The sequence below is a fragment of the Amphiura filiformis genome, chromosome 19 (genome assembly GCF_039555335.1).
Source record: "Amphiura filiformis chromosome 19, Afil_fr2py, whole genome shotgun sequence".
NCBI classification, from domain to species: Eukaryota; Metazoa; Echinodermata; class Ophiuroidea; order Amphilepidida; family Amphiuridae; genus Amphiura; species Amphiura filiformis.
The window spans coordinates 51,206,356-51,223,555 of record NC_092646.1 but is presented as its reverse complement, the minus strand read 5'-3'; the positions used below and the strand labels follow the sequence as shown (position 1 = coordinate 51,223,555).

At 37.0% G+C, this 17,200-nt stretch overlaps 1 protein-coding gene across 2 annotated transcripts in view; it reads left to right on the top strand.

Moving 5' to 3' along the window:
• Positions 1-7,056: 7,056 nt before the first annotated feature.
• Positions 7,057-17,200, top strand: part of LOC140141445 (L-amino-acid oxidase-like) — a 33,482-nt gene continuing 23,338 nt past the window's right edge. The window contains exons 1-2 of one of the 2 annotated variants that reach the window (XM_072163300.1): positions 7,057-7,152; positions 15,674-15,796. In XM_072163300.1, the coding sequence (XP_072019401.1) occupies positions 15,784-15,796 (13 nt within the window). In that variant the 5' untranslated portion in view covers positions 7,057-7,152; positions 15,674-15,783. The remainder of the gene's footprint in view (positions 7,153-15,673; positions 15,797-17,200) is intronic. The other variant, XM_072163301.1, reaches the window with a different exon arrangement.

Sequence of the window (17,200 nt, the reverse complement as noted above, 5' to 3'; positions counted from 1 at the left end):
CATTATGAGTGCCATAATGTAAACTAATGGAAAGCACGTTTTCTGTCAAACAATTACTTTACACCATCTCTCGACGCACCCCAATTAATATTTAGCCCGTGCCGTTTATGCAGACCTCTACCAGACCAGTCTTGGAATTTTGCGAAAATTTGGCACAAAACGAGGAAAACGTCGGTATTGTTCCATTTCTAGTATTATTTAAATGCAACGCAACCATTAGTTTTCAGGTAGCTGAACAGAAAAGGTAACGTAAGAAACATTTAAATTTTCCATGTGTAACAGAGTAAATAATTATGGCAATTATTTAATTAGCGTAGGCCAAACTTTTATTCATGAAAATGAATTCATTTTGCATGATTTTCGTATAAATATGTAGCAAATTGATTGTCCTAACCAAGAAGGTTACATATAATACATTAGAAGGAGATGTAACGCATTGCTCCTTTGATGCCGATTTGATTTGCCGACAGGCTATTGGTAAAAGCGGTACTATTGTTTCGAACAAAGGGCACCGCCATTAAATTGGTCACTGATCCGGCTGCCTATTGACGCTTTACACAGCATGCGAATATCAATAAGTGACCACAATAAAGTAATGTGTATTATAAAGCGCACCATTTGAGAAAGTGGTACCATTGTTCTCATGTATCCCAAAGGTGTGTTTGTGTGGGCCATAATTCTATAAGGGAGGCTTAGCTGTCGATGCATGCTTCTTTATCACCCACCACCTGACTTTAGCCGCTTTATTTCAATAAGTTTGAAGGAAATTGCTTATCGATTAGCCTACACATCAGAATGTATTAAGGCTGCCAGGTCCATATGTGATGCGATCAAGGAAAATATGTCGGAAGCCAGAATATTGATTTTAAGATATAGCCAAACAAAGGAAATGGCTGGTTTTGTTTCCTATTGTTTTGGAAACTCTTTGCCTGTTCATATCCTTTGAACTGGTTGTCCAATTCCAATGTTGTTGTTTTTTTTTGTTTTTGTTTTTATTTTCCAAAAGTAGCTTTGCAAATGCTTATTACAATCCAATAAGAAACTGAAAATTGAATACGGGGGACAGTCGATATATTCCCGCAACTATTAATTATCTCCACCTTCTCTCAAGCATGACTTTCATGACTGTTACTTATGATTAATCCAAGTTTGAATCAATCCATTATGTCATAATAATTAGATGCGCTGAGTATTTATTCGACCATCCGCATCAGGAAGTATTGTCTGGCATTACGTTATCATAAAAAATGTGAAAATAAACTAAGGTTTTCAGAATAGGCCCAGCTTATATAAATACATTCCTTGTGTATTTATTTATTAATTAATTAATTAATATTAATAGAAAGCAAATTTATACTTCTACGCTACTCAAATTTGGTACACTCACCGGAGCGCTTTCAGCGGATGTTATTGCTCTGAAGATTGTTGTTGCTAGTGATGTAGTACTAGGACACCTCCGATGACGTCACAGATGTTGATGACGTCAAACTTGAAGATGTTGTGCCGCCCCTTGGTTCCGGGGGTCAGGAGGTTGTCCCAGACAGGGTCGATGTCCAACCCTTTGTCACGGTTCAGTCTGGGTCTTTTAGTTCTGATATGGATTGCTTCCAAGACCCTGCGATGGAAGTCCTTGGACTCCCTTTCTAACACTTTTACGTTCCCCCAGTCAATCTGGTGTCCTTTGCTCCTGTCCACGTGTTCCTTGATCGCTGACTTGGAACTGGCCGCTTTGGATTTATGTTCTGTTAGCCTCTTTTCGAGCTTGCGTCCAGACTAATGTATAGGGAGTCACAGTCTTTGCAAGGGATGCTGTACACGACACCAGATTGCTTTTCTTGTTCAGTTTTGTCCTTTGGGGAGACAAGATATTTGCGCAGAGTATTCTTCAAGTTTGACGTCATCAACATCTCTGACGTCATAGTACTACATCACTAGCAACAACAATCTTCAGAGCAATACCATCCGCTGAAGACGCCGGTTGACCCGGTGAAAGCGCTCCGGTGAGTGTACCAAATTTGAGTAGCGTAGAAGTATAAATTTGCTTTCTATTTACGTAAGAATATACATCATTATAATTAATATTTATTAATTAATTAATGTATTTATTTATTTATTTATTTATTTATTTATTTATTTATTTATTTATTTATTTATTTATTTATTTATTTATTTATTTATTTATTTATTTATTTATTTATTTATTGTGTGGATGGGTCTGAGAAGGTGTGGGGCCTAGGGTTATTATAAAACTAGGCCTACACATTTATTTTCAATTTGTTATTTCGTTTTGTTTGTTGACTTCAAACTATGAGAAGGACATTTGGAACCAAAAGGACTTTTGAACATGAACATATTATTTAAAACAATGACTTAGGTTACAGAAAACGATTCTTGTAAAAGTCATATGAAAAGGTCAAGCGAATGCACAAGAACGAAATCCATAATTTTAAGGGATCTGGAATGGGCGTTTTAAGCGTTTCGACAGTATTTTTTGTTGGACATGAGAGCACACCGAATTGCATTCCAAATACGCAGAATGTCTTTCTAATATCAAATAATTTTCATATTTTGAAATTCACGATATAATACAAATTGTATGACAAATTATTAAAATTTGATATTTTTCACATTTTTGATATATAACAGTCCTCGAAGTAAATTTGATAAATCTAATGATATTTTCTTAAAGTTTATGTAGTTGGGAGGAAAAGCCGACGATCAATTGAAAATTCTGACCTTTCATATTGAAGATATGGATTTTTTTCCCCCAAAAAAATAGTTTTTAGTGTTTTGGGAAAAAAATCTTCAATACGAAAGGTCAAAATTTTCAATTGATCGTCGGCTTTTCATCCCACCTACATACACTTCAAGTATAAATCATCAGATTTATAAAGTTTAATTTGAATACTGTTAAATATCAAAAATATTAATTTTTAATGATTTGCCATAAAATGTATATTACATTGCAAATTTCAAAAAATCAAAATTATTTGATATCAGAAGGACGTTCTTTGTATTCAGAATGCAATTCGATATGTCTGATGTGTTCTAATATCCCACAATAAATACTGTCCAAACGTTTATACCCCATCCCTTAATGTCATTGTTTAGGAAAAAAATAAAGCTCGAAATGATGTCATACCACTCGATTTGTGAAAAGGTCGCGAAACCTTTTGGTGGACCCAAGTAACTGCCTAAAATGAGGCAAAATTGAAAAGAAATGGGGGTGTAAATTGAACTTTGGAATTTGAAAGGTATAAATCACGTTGGGTCTAAGGATGTGCTAACACTTTTCTTTGACGACTTTGACACAATTTTCTATTTGTTCAAATACCTAAAAATGCAAAAAAAATCTAAGCTAATCTAAGCTAACATTATAGTAATATGATAAAGGCACTGCCTGGCATAATTGTTATTTTATAGCTGCAATTATTTTAATTTTCTATCAGTGGACATTGTTATGAGAGTATGCGCGGAATCCTGGATGGTAATTATACAACATGGAAGCATCACGGGATCTGAATTACAGCAGTAGAACAAAGGGTTATAGCAATAAAAATGGACTGGTCAACAAATGGCGAAGTATTGCTGCAATTATGTTACACTACAGCAATATGAAGTTAACAAATTATGAAAGAATTACGTCCCTGCTCTAACAGAATGTTTTAACCTTCAATGAATGTCGTTTGTAATTAATTGACTAGAACAAATCGTTACCGTCTCTTGCTCATGCGTATCAAACCTGATAGTATATCTCCCATGCAGCGGCGTATCGTGGCCGCTCTTACGCCGGAGAGCTAAAGAAAATGTACATTTTGCCGCCCCGGCAGCAACAACCCGAAAAGGTTGACCCGATCATCGTAACTAAGGGACCGTTCACAAACACTTGTAAGGGGGGGCCTGATGCAAAAAAAATTATCGCAACAATTTTTCGCCCCCCCCCCCTTTACAGACCTCGAAAATTGCAGGCCTCCCCCCCCCCTTTTTGACATGAAAATTATGGATCAACCCCATAGAAAAACATATAAACTCAATTTTTCCAGGAAAATTTTTGGTCATTTTTTTCAGGCCCCCCCCCCCTTAAGAGGGTCAAACATTTTCAGGCCCCCCCCTTTTGTATCAGCCCCCCCCTTACAAGTGTTTGTGAACGGTCCCTAAATTTAATAGTCCTATGTCTACCTGTAACGTGTATAATGAACTTAAAGGCCCATTCAGTGATTTGCTCATCTGGATGATCGTAAAAATCATCAAAATTCAGATTTTGGTACCTATGTCATTGTCATAGATGTGCTAACATAGCCTGCGAGTGGTTCAGCCGAAAGCCGTGTATTTAAGACAAAATATGACATTTTACAGGAATCTGTCATTTAAATTATTAGCTACATGTATTTGAATGGGGCTTCAACTTCGTCAGTACTGCAATTTTCTTCAAAAATACCAAATGACAATTTGAATGACTTATCCTTTCCTTTTAAGCAATTTATAAACAATTTTTTACACTTGCGATGGGGATCACTGAATGGGTCTTTAATTCTTAGTTATACAGAATTCACGGGTCATTTAATCATTGTGAAAATTATTCATGTGTCTTCTGTTACGAGTCGTACTGACTCAAGGCCAAAATCACCTTTTACCCAAATTCACACGAATGCACAACACAAATACACTGATTTATTAAGCTAACAAAATCGAAGTCTTTAATTGAAAGTAGAATATGAATGGTACAATGACAACAAATAATCACACAATCACAATAATTATTTTAACTACTCAGTAATTAACCAGCAGTTTTCTTCTTGATGATTGTCTTGTTCATTTACAATGTTCTTGACGGCTGATCCTGGTGTTCACTTGTCCTGCGAAAATCATCGAAGTCCATAAAATCCTCACACGAAAATGGTGCTGCTTTCCCCAAATATTGATCTCCTTGCGCTGCTTTCTCTAAACGCTTATCTCCTCGCGCTGTTCTCCAAACACTTAACTCCTTGCGCAGATGGACCACAAAGCTACACAACGAACAAGTTATCTCTCGCTGTTGTATAGCAGATGATTTTTCTCGTGACCATTTGTGACCCACAAAACCCGAAACAAGTCGCCAGACAGACAGAAGATGTACTTTGGGTTGTACTGATTTTGTCTTGATTCGTTTTTGCCCTTCAGCTCCCTTGTTGTTGCAGCGAAAGTGAATGGTTGTATTACTTGGTACATCTAAACAATATGAAAGTAAACATGTTGAAATGTTTAGAATCTAAATACTCTCATGTGTTTACTCTTTGTGTTTACTTTGTATTTACTTTGGTGTTTAGGTGTTTACCTTTACTGTGTAAATGAAAAATTAAACACCTTGCAGTGTTTAAAAAGTGTTACAGAAACCCTAAACACTTGGGTTTACAGTGTGTCCATCGTTGCCTAACAGGGTTTGCCACCTGCTTGCTTCTGTTTGCCAACAGATAACATTTTAGGCTCCTGTTGTTTTCTATTGTTTCGTTACTATTCGGATATCTTCCCTCTGCCAGATAAGTAAACATTATAATTGTGATTCAGAGAATGTGATGTTTATGTGCAAGATATTGTCCAATCATCCTCTACTTTTCATTAAAGATTCTACATTTTTGTTAATTCTGAAGTCAATTTGGGTAAAAGGGGATTGTGGTCGGGACGTAACAAAATTGGGGGCTCGCCCTGAAACAAGTGAACATTTAATACGTTGATGCAGATATATTTTTGCTCTCGAGGCCCGAAGCACCCATATCCGAAGAGCAACCTGTCTCAAACACAGGCACGAATGAATTCATCATCATCATCTGAAAATACTTGTTGATGGAGTCAAAATAAATCAAATCTTAGCAGTAGCTCTCATTATTTTAAACACTTGAAATAAATAATAGTCTTAATTGCAATCCAGCGTGGATTGCAATTATCCAGCGGCATTTTGCCAAATTCTAGACATTTTGCCAAATTCTAGACATTAAACCAAATCACAAATTGATTTCAGCAAATCAGCAGCAGTATAACAATCTATAAAGGTTACAAATAAAATACATCAACACATTGGCAAAAATATAACTAACTATAATGTCCTGGGGTGCTCATATGTGTGTGGGGGTGTGTATGGTAACAGTTAATCATCCGTGAGCATGGTGAAAAAAAACATTTGTTTAAAATATTTTGAGGAAATTGCTGTATTTCGTAATTAAATTTAAAAATAATACTATCGGTTAAACATTTCAATTCTGATAGTGCTTTAAGTGTAACATTTGGCAAAACCGGATTTATTTCTGATATCGCGAGCAATAATTTGAAGACACCTGGGCGTTATAGCTAATATTCTATGTAAACAACACTATCAACATCTCACCTGTGTCATGACCTGCGTATTTTTATTTTTATATATGCATTTTTGCATGTGATGGCGGATGCGATATTGCCATTTTTGACGTCGCCATTGGATTAACACATAATCATTAAATCTTCACAAACAATTTTAAAATAATATGTTATGTGGTGTCAAAGCAAAATTATCTTACTCTAAAACCGTTGGGGTACGACAAAGTACCCCCACTGTAAGTATGTTGTTTTTCAATGTATAACTACTAACCGTCTATTTTGAATGGGGTTGTCAGCCTTGTATTTTCGCCAGCCTCGAACGTCGCGTGTCGCGTGTCCTATACCGCCTGCATGTTCGCATCAAATCCTGATTATTAAATTTGTGCCGCACACAACCTGAAATTATGGGAATGTATTTTGCTGAACTGTCACTTTTGGTGGTAATCGTATCAGACCACTAGTTGCATTGTTAAAACCAATCATGCAATAGCAGTAGTGTATACAATGTGAAGTTAAAAGTCACCGTCAATACACTATGGACCACAGTGGCCTCATCCAAATGGCATAGTTCAATAACCTCAATTAAATAATCATAGTGCAAAATTTGACCTCAAGAGTTTTTGTACCCAAATTTTCTACGGTCATTCAATGAATGTACAAATATATTGGGGTTAAAGAACTGTGCCCGGACAGGTGAGCATGTTGTGGATCATAGTTATAGGAATCCATTCTTTCGTGGTGTGGATATTAACTGTAACCGTGTTTATTTACATGTACGATTGTCGGCACTTAAGGATTCAGGAATCAAGCCCTTAATCATCCAAGGTACGTGTAAATGAATTGTTTCATGTGTGTTTTATGCGTGCCTATATTGTGTATTACCTTCAAAAGGGACATTTATCTGAAATTTGTAATTAATATGCGGTCATGACAAAAATGCGATAAATAGGTAACAGTGGTGTTCATTTGAACAATACAGTTGTTTATTAACCAGTGGCGTAACTAGCGGGGGGAGGGGAGCAACGTGCCCCGGGCGCTACCACTAGGGGGCGCCAAATCGCCAAATCATAATACCGATGCCATTCCCACACCCCACGTCTAATATATTCTCGAGTGGGGGGAGGGGGGGGGAGGGTCCAATTTTGTTTCTTGTCCCAGGCGCTACCAACCCTAGTTACGCCATTGTTATTAACTGACTTTCCATAATGTGCGCAGGATTTGGGTGTTAATGACTATTTTGATTATGAAATGACCTGGCAAAAATCAGTGAAAACCTGCGAGTATTGTTAACCTTGATATACTTATAAGTAGAATTAGTTTTCGTGATTTTCTAATAATTTACTATTAATAAAGATTTTATGTGTTGTGTGATCGCGGGATGTGATGGGTATCCGTGCGGTGCCGGTGTTGTCCTTCACCCCCCCCAACAAATATGGCTACGGACCCTGCTTTCTGTAACCTTAGCAAATCGGATAGCAACGTTTGCAACGGGACCTGAGAACGTATCATACACACCAAATTGCATTCTGAATACAAGGAATGTCCTTCTGATATCAAATAATTTTGATTTTCTGAAATGTTAATACACTTTAACATTTCATTAGATTTAAATTCTAATTAAGTTGTTTTAAATTAGTTTGAAGTTTGATTTGAAATATATTCACTTTACTTTAAACCTGAGACAAGAACACCAAAAGAGATCGGAAGCATAGCCTGAGCCCATTCATCGCTGTGTGCAACGTCCGGTTAGGCATAAAAAATGTGACATTTTTGGTAAAAAACTTCAAATTAATACAAAAACTTAGGTAAATTTAAAGTTGCCCATGACATGGTGTATAATTTCCTTAATGCATTGCAATGGTTAAAAATCATGATGTTGGTCTCAATAATATGTAGTTTGAAGCACAAGTTTGTTACTTTTTTGTCATATTTCGATATTGCAGTCATTTTTCTACATTTTAGCTACACATTGTGTATTTTAACATCAAAATATAAAAAAGCTTAAGCTTAATGATATGAAATATAAATGTGTCGGAAACAGATCAGACCTCAAATTTTATAAAAATCTTTACTACATATTTTGTCTCCAGCCCACGCTAAGCAGACGTGAGTTGGCACAGTTCAGTTGTTGACAATAGATTTCGCCCGGTGCTCAAGATCTCTTTTGGTATTCTTGTCTCAGCTTTAAACTAAGAGTCGTGGACTACCCCCCCCCCCCCTCTATCTTTAAGCAATCATAGCGGCCCTATAAAGCTTAACATGCACGAGACAATTTCCCAAGCAATTGCCTGTTGCAGACCACCTCAGAGCACCTTGCAACAAGATTGCACCGTGTATTTTGGATTTGCAAGGTGAAATTAATACCCCGAGCAACAAGCAAAAAAGTAGAGACATACTCTACTTTCAAGGTTGTTGCATGCAATCTAACCTCCTCCAACCAATCAGCTGAGTGAACACCAGCTGGTCACTGCATTCATTTGGGAAATGTAGGGACCAACTTGATTCACCATCCACAACATTAAATGAATTCTTGATTGGTCGGATCACCACCCTATTACATAAAGAATTAGGCAATTTTAAATATGAAGGCCCAATTGACACCACTTGGTGTACTTTTTTTACACTATTAGTGTGTACAATTTTGTTGGAAAAAGTTTGAATTACTTTTTAAATGGACCATTTTCCACTAACATTACTTTTTTTTTAAATATGCCCACCAGTAAATTATTTTGCCCATGCAGTATTAATTCAACCTGCTCATTGCCCAAAAATTATGTAAATAATTGTGCTTAAAAATATCCATACCATACACAATTGATTTAAGTTCCGTTAATACAACTTAGAGCAGGAATAAATATCAAAGAGTAATTTCCACACAAAACCTGAACGCATATCGCGCATTTATGGAGCCCATAAATTTCAAATCTTGATTCCTTGTATAAACATTGATAGCGGCCCTAACAAAAGGTTCTCACCATGGTTGTTCATCATAATATGAACCAAAATATTATTGATAAGGCTGAAAGTCAAGACATGTTATTTTTTCAGAATCCCTGTTCATGGTTTATTATTCATGTTCAAAGCAGAAATAATGTTAAACGAACTGGAAATAGTTTTGTGCAACCTACAGAGAATACGTGTGAATTGTGGTGACAACATTTTCTTTGATATAATTTCGGTTATGACGGAGGGCATATTATCAGTTTCCCTTCAAAAATGGCGTTGTTTTGTTATCAGTGAATCTATAAGTAAAACACACTTCGCCAAAAGTATGAATTGTTTTTGTATTATGTGGCCCGAGCAGAACTATAATTACTAGTATTGAGTAGCATTGGTCTACATTAGGCTTACTAATTTGACTAATAAATAGCATCATTATTTTGTAAGTTGATATAATTTTGGTAATGACGGAAGGCATATTATCAGTTTCCCTTCAAATGACATTGTTTTGTTATCAGTGAATCTATAATCTAAACAGTTAAACCTAACTATGAATTGTTTTCGTATTATTTGGCCCGAGCAGCACTAATTATTACTATACTAGTGATTATTTTTTCTGTAAGCTTGTTTTAAATAATATTTGTGTACAAAAGTTCCTTTGTTTCCAAATGTCCTTCTCATAGTTTGTATTTAACAAAAAACAAAAACGAAACAACAAATTTAAAAAAATAAATAAATAAATAAATAAATAAATAAATAAATAAATAAATAAATAAATAAATAAATAAATAAATAAATAAATAAATAAATGAATATTTATATAAGCTGGGCCTATTCTGAAAACATTAGTTCATCTTCACATTTTCATAATAACGTAATGTTTCAACAGTGTCAAAATAGATATTCTGCTGGACAATACTTCCTGATGCGGATGGTCGAATAAATATTATCTCAGCGCATCTGATTATTATGACATTCATCCCCATTGCACTAAATGGATTGATTCAAAAAAGTTTATGGTACACGACGTTCTACGACTTTTAATAAAATATCGCGGAAAAAGACCCAAATTGAAAAGAAATGGGGTTTCAAATTAAACTTTGGAATTTGAAAAGTATAAATCACGTTGGGTCTAAGGCTGTGCTAACACTTTTCTTTGATGACTTTGACCACAATTTTTCATTTTTTCAAATATCTTTAAAATACGAAAATCTAAGCTAATTAAACAGACTGTAGTATCAGTGTGAATTGTGGTGACATTTTATTTTGTCAATTTTACTAATAACCATGATAACGTATGACAAGTTTGCCAATAAACCCCTGTGACCACTCTGCTTTGACTATGGGGTATCACACGTGAACTAAAAGAAGCACGTAATTGGGGCCATTTTGTACAGGGTGTCCCTGAAAGAACTGTATCGACGGGAACTGATTTTTTTGTTATTTCAAAGCATAAACAAAGCATAACTATATAAATAACCGATGTGGTTGAGGAATATATCAGCTATCACATACTTTGTGAATTTTGACAACTGATCGGTCTGTTTTTGAAATAGAAGAATTTTACGAAATTACCTCATTTTCAATCCGTTCCACGGAGTCAAATATCTATTAATGACAATAAACGCCTCATGCACTGATGATGCGCAGTGATTAGCACTCCGAATAACATATCATTAGATTTAAATTCTAATTAAGTTGTTTTAAATTAGTTTGAAGTTTGATTTGAAATATATTCACTTTACTTTAAACCTGAGACAAGAACACCAAAAGAGATCGGAAGCATAGCCTGAGCCCATTCATCGCTGTGTGCAACGTCCGGTTAGGCATAAAAAAGTGACATTTTTGGTTTAAAAAAATACAAATTAATGCAAAAACTTAGGTAAATTTAAAGTTGCCCATGACATGGTGTATTATTTCCTTAATGCATTGCAATGGTTAAAAATCATGATGTTGGTCTCAATAATATGTAGTTTGAAGCACAAGTTTGTTACTTTTTTGTCAAATTTCGATATTGCAGTCATTTTTCTAAATTTTAGCTACACATTGTGTATTTTAACATCCGAATATAAAAAATTTAAGCTTAATGATATGAAATATAAATGTGTCGGAAACAGATCAGACCTCAAATTTTGTAAAAATCTTTACTACATATATTTTGTCTCCAGCCCACGCTAAGCAGACGTGAGTTGGCACGGTTCAGTTGTTGACAATAGATTTCGCCGGTGCTCGAGATCTCTTTTGGTATTCTTGTCTCAGCTTTAAACAAAGAGTCGTGGACTACCCCCCCCCCCTCTCTTATCTTTAAGCAATCATAGCGGCCCTATAAAGCTGAACATGCACGAGACAATTTCCCAAGCAATTGCCTGTTGCAGACCACCTCAGAGCACCTTGCAACAAGATTGCACCGTGTATTTTGGATTTGCAAGGTGAAATTAATACCCCGAGCAACAAGCAAAAGAGTAGAGACATACTCTACTTTCAAGGTTGTTGCATGCAATGTAACCTCCTCCAACCAATCAGCTGAGTGAACACCAGCTGGTCACTGCATTAATTTGTGAAATGTAGGGACCCACTTGATTCACCATCCACAACATCAGTAGCGTAGCCAGCTGGTGGGGGTGGGGGTGGGGTGGGGTGACATTTTATTTTATCAATTTTAGTAATAACCATGATAACGGGAGACAAGTTTCCCAATAGTGGCGTAGCCAGTTGGGGGGGTGAGGGGCCCCGCTGGTCATGGCCGTCGGTTCATGTAAGGCCGTCGGTTGACGGAAGGCGTTGATAAAACTTTTGTGTTTTTATGTTGGTACCGTCTATAATCAAATATAAAGCAATATTTGTTCTTCTTCAGTAATGTCAGTTAAAAACATAGTGCTTGGATATACTTTTTTTTTTAATCCTGGTGTTAAAATTAGGCGTGAAATTGTGTCGTTTAGTGTAAGATTTTTGATTTTTATAGGTCTTACATCCGTCCGCGAGCTTTTTTTCGGAATGCATTTTTAGCGTTTCAAATTAATATAATTCGCTAAAGAAAGATATTTCTCAGCTCTATCTATTATAGTTTGGTCAGAATTTCCGTTTTGATTTCACCTTTTTTCACGTCATGCTCCTAAAATGTCAAACTCAGTACTTTATCTCGAAAGCAAGCAGCAGAAATAGTCCATAATTCCATTGTTCTAATCTAGGTCCCTTCTGCATTGAAAGCAAGGATTACTCGACCAGCGATTTTGTAACCCAAATCTCCCATTTCAAGGGTGCTTTGGTAAATTAATGCACGTGAATTTTGGATATTTGCTTCCGCGATCATGGTGATAGCCTGCAATGGTAAATTATGGCTTCCATGATTATGTCGACCATCTGTCTGTTTGTTTGTTTACCTAGGTTAGTCTGTATAAAGAGACAAATTCACTGTCCACACCTAGAAAAATTAGTGTGTTATTATAGGGGATTTTAATTTTCTGTCCCTCCTATCTCCAGGTGAATTTTGTATGACCCAAAGTTTTAAATTTGACCCCCTCCCTAATGACCTTTGACCTCGGTTGACCTCAATGTTATTTTGCGCATATATTCCCCTCGTATCAAGGATTCCACCCACCAAGTTTGAGCCCGATCGGACAAAGTTTGAAATTTAACCCCTCCGTAATGACCTTTGACCTCGGTTGACCTCAATTTTATTTCGGGCATATACTCGCCTCGTATCAAGGATTCCACCTACCAAGTTTGGGCCCGATCGGACAAAGTTGAAATTTTGACCTTTGACCTTGACCTCCGATGACCTTTCAAACTACCCCATAAACGTGGAATGCCCGATATCTATCTATATCCGAAATATCGGAGCGATGCGTCGAAGCGCGGCGAAACGCATTGCCGGACAGACAGACAGAGCTCATTATTTTATTAGTATAGATATAACCAAAAATGTACATTTGGGGTTTGATGCTTCGAAATGGTATATTTTCTCTCATTGTATATGACACTTTTCTTGTAACATTACATGTACCAAAACGCAGCCGCACGGCATTGTTTTTTTAATAGAAAATAATTATTCGCCCTACCTATTAAAGGTAGACGAGGTATTGTTGGTCGAAACAACCTAAAATCGATTTTCATTATCTAGATCAATATATTATTGAAAATTAACACCTTGATGTTTTGCAAAAGTTCATTCTACAAATCGTATACTTTGCAAACTTGCTTAATTTATTGTTGTTAATTAGTTATGTACGTTTTACAAAAGTGTTGTTGTTTCGGTCCTCTTTACAACATAACTCAAGAACCGCAGCACCTATAAAACGATATCTGTGATATTTTAATTCTTCTACACGCTTGCTATGAATTGAGCAATGCAGTTTTTGCCAAAGCTCACTACCATTTGCAAGATGCTGTGAACTACCAAATCACAACAGTTTAAAATAATTAATAACCTTAAATTGTAACTTTCAGCTCCGAGGGCGCATTTTAAGGTGTTTACGGTTCGGCTTGTGTTGGTTCAGTTGAACACAATTTGATTAATCACACCCTTCAGAGAAATGGTATACCAAATCCAATCTGTGATTATGTTGAAAATCTGTACTCAAGATTACAAGGGCAAATTAAAGGCCCTGTTGGATGTCGTCACCTTTTGGGGGTCTTTCAGGGTGATCCATTGTCTCCGATCATCTTTCTGGCTGTGTTTAACCCAATTGTGCAACATTTAAAATCTCTGGAAGACAGCTATGGCTACAACTTAGATGGTTGTCGTTATATCACTTTGCCATTTGCTGATGATTTTTGTCTTATCACATCTAACAAGCGCCACCACCAAAAAATCATGAATGAAATCTATGATTTCACCAGATCCATGAATCTGACCCTGAAGCCAGTGAAATGCGTTCTGGTAAACCAGATGTTTGCACATTTTCCATCGGTGATGGTGTTCTCAAATCCCTGAAAGATGCCCCAGAGAAATTCCTTGGGTGCAACATTACTTTTTCTGGGAAATCTAAGGACATTAATGAAATAATAAGATCAAAGTTAGATAGCATGATCACTAACATCTTATCATGCATGGTCAGGGATGAATTTAAATTGGGGTCTACACCCAATATGCCATCCTTCGATCAGGTATATGTTAACGGTTCATGAAATTACTGACACCCAGCTTGATAAACTTGACCACATGCACACCAACACCGTTAAAGCTTTCTTGGGTCTACCACCACGGGGCCCTACTCCTGCGATTATCCATAGCCCAGATGGCTTAGGATTTCCTCGTATTTCTGAGATCTATCTCGAATCCCATACTCTTGCATATGCACATTGTATGGTGAAAGCCGATTACCGTGTTGTGCATGCCCTCAAGTCCAAGCTGAACAGAGAGTCTAAGTGGAAACGTAAGAAAAATAAGTTTGGCTCGGTCCGTTGGAACGAAAATTACGAGCTGGCGACAAAGCAGGCTCCATCTCCAGATAAATGGACTTCCATCAAAACAAACTGTCAAAAACCTGATAATCGTCTCAACTTCTGGCGTGAGTACATAAAACCTCTTGTTCAACAGGGTAACTTCCTAAAGATCATTGAACTTGAAAACCTAGACCTAACATGGAGATCAATAATATATGATCTCCCCAGCGGTGTCCTCAGCTTTGCCGTTCGCTCTGCCATTGATTTCCTACCAGTATTCAGCAACCTCAGAACGTGGGGAAAAATGGTCCAAACTGGATGTAAGTTATGCGGCAATCATGAGACCTTGCTCCACGCTCTAAACAACTGGCCCGTGTCACTAAATCAAGGTAGATACACCTGGCGCCATAACTCCATCCTCAAACACACCCTTAAAGCGTTAACCGGTCATGAAAATAACAATATCCTCATCTTCAGCGGGCTTCACCACAACAAGGGGTACCCTACCAGTTAATGTCATTGTTTCTAAACTCAAGCCTGAAATTGTCATCCAAAATAAGCAGGACAATTCCATGGGTTTACTTGTGATTTGACAAGTTTTTGAAGTCGGATCACGTGGGCTCATTGCCCAGGAAAATGTTGGACGCATTGTCGAGATATTTTCTTTTGTAGGCAAAGCCAAACCGTCCAAGAAATTCATGAAAGAACTCAGCAAAATGACCCTCCTGTCTAGTTACACGATCTGGAATGCTAGGCAGGAGCCGGCCTGGGGCTCCGAAGATCAGCCCCACATCAGTTTGTGATCGCACCCGCCGCCCTGCCATTTTGTTGGGTTCTTTCAGTCCTGCTTGGTATTCCTGGTTTGTTCTGCTTGTTTGTATATTCTTGTGTATTTTTGCTAATGTATAATATGTCACCCTGCATTAATTTGGGCAGCTTGTCCAGATTTTGTCCTGGGTTTTTTGTTCCTCCTTGTATTCTTGCATTGCTTATATTTTGTATTTTGCATTCCTGAATAAAGGTTGATATAACACACTAAATAGCTCACCGGTTTATCGTCATTTGAGCGCAACGTCCGCAGACAGAGACACGTATGACCACGCATGGGTTGTGAAACAACGTTAATATACAATGGGCGTATTGGGTGAGTAGAGTGTTTAATATATAAAATACCTAGCATATTAAGGTAAAAAGAAAAAAGAAAGTATGTCTGAGACACATTTGGTAAAAAAAGATAAGTGCTATGCGTTTTTTTTTGTTTTTGTTTTTGTTTTTTTGTTTTTTGTTTTTTTGGGTTTTTTGTTTTGTTTTGTTAAATGAGCTATGCGATATATCTTTTTTTTTTCTTTCTTTTTTTTTACAGTCAAGGCGCAATATGTATGTACTATTTGATATTCAAATACAGAAACATAGTAATATACATACACAATGAATAGTTTTGTTTGTCTCTTTTACAATCATGGCAAAATGTGTACACAAATTAAAACAACCAAACTGCAAAAAAACCGACAAATTGAATCGCTATACGATACGGAAAAATATTTTTTTTAAACGAACATATGGGCAGAAAAGAATACTGCCAACGCGTAGTACTCGGGGAGCTAGAGGCACGTCCTGTGCATCCCCCCCCCCCCCGAACTAAACCAAACCAACTTTTTTAGGTTCCTGAGATGACCCTAAAACATAATCAGGATGTTCCTAAAAATATAAACTGGCCCCAAGTGGGTTTTTCCATGATGGCATTCAAAATGGCCCCCAAATGCAGGTAATCGCTATAAATGACCATACTAAAAAACTGGCGACAAAGTTTGTTTTGATGACAGCTGCAAGAGAGCTGCAAATAGGAAGCGTTGCCTGTTCAAGAAGTTAAAGAAAAACAACACTAAGGAAAACAAGAATAAATTTGCAGAAGCCAGAAGGGAATACAATCAGGTTGAGAAACAAGCCAGAAGTAAGTACAACAATAAGCTGGGGGAAGAGCTTTCAGATGGAAGCCTGAGCAGCAAAAAGTGGTGGAACACGGTTAACACTCTGTCTGAAAGAAAAGGCTAGGGCAGACACTCCTGTAATAAAAGTCTACACCACGGCAAAGGAGAAGGCTGAAATACTAGGACAGACTTTTGCAAGGAAATGCCAACTTGAGAATGCAGAAGAACCTGCTCCAGAAGTAAAGGGATACCACCAAATTCTAAGGACTCCATAGTTTTCAAGGCTAAGAACATCAGGAGGCTCTTGCGAAAATTAGAACCTGATAAAGCTAATGGACCTGATGAGATCCCCAATAGAATCCTGAAAGAGTGTAGTACTGAATTAGCAAGACCTCTCAGCCGCCTATTTGAACTGTGCTTCGCAAAGGGAGTGTTTCCCAGCCAGTGGAAATGTGCTTACCGGTCCATAAGAGGGACTCAAAGTCCAATCCATCCATGTATCGCCCATCTCTTCTTAGCAACATCAGCAAGGTTATGGAGGCAGTGGTACAGAAGCAGCTTCAGAAGTACCTGTTGCAGCACCATCTCATTTCAGACAGGCAGTTTGGTTTTAGACCCCT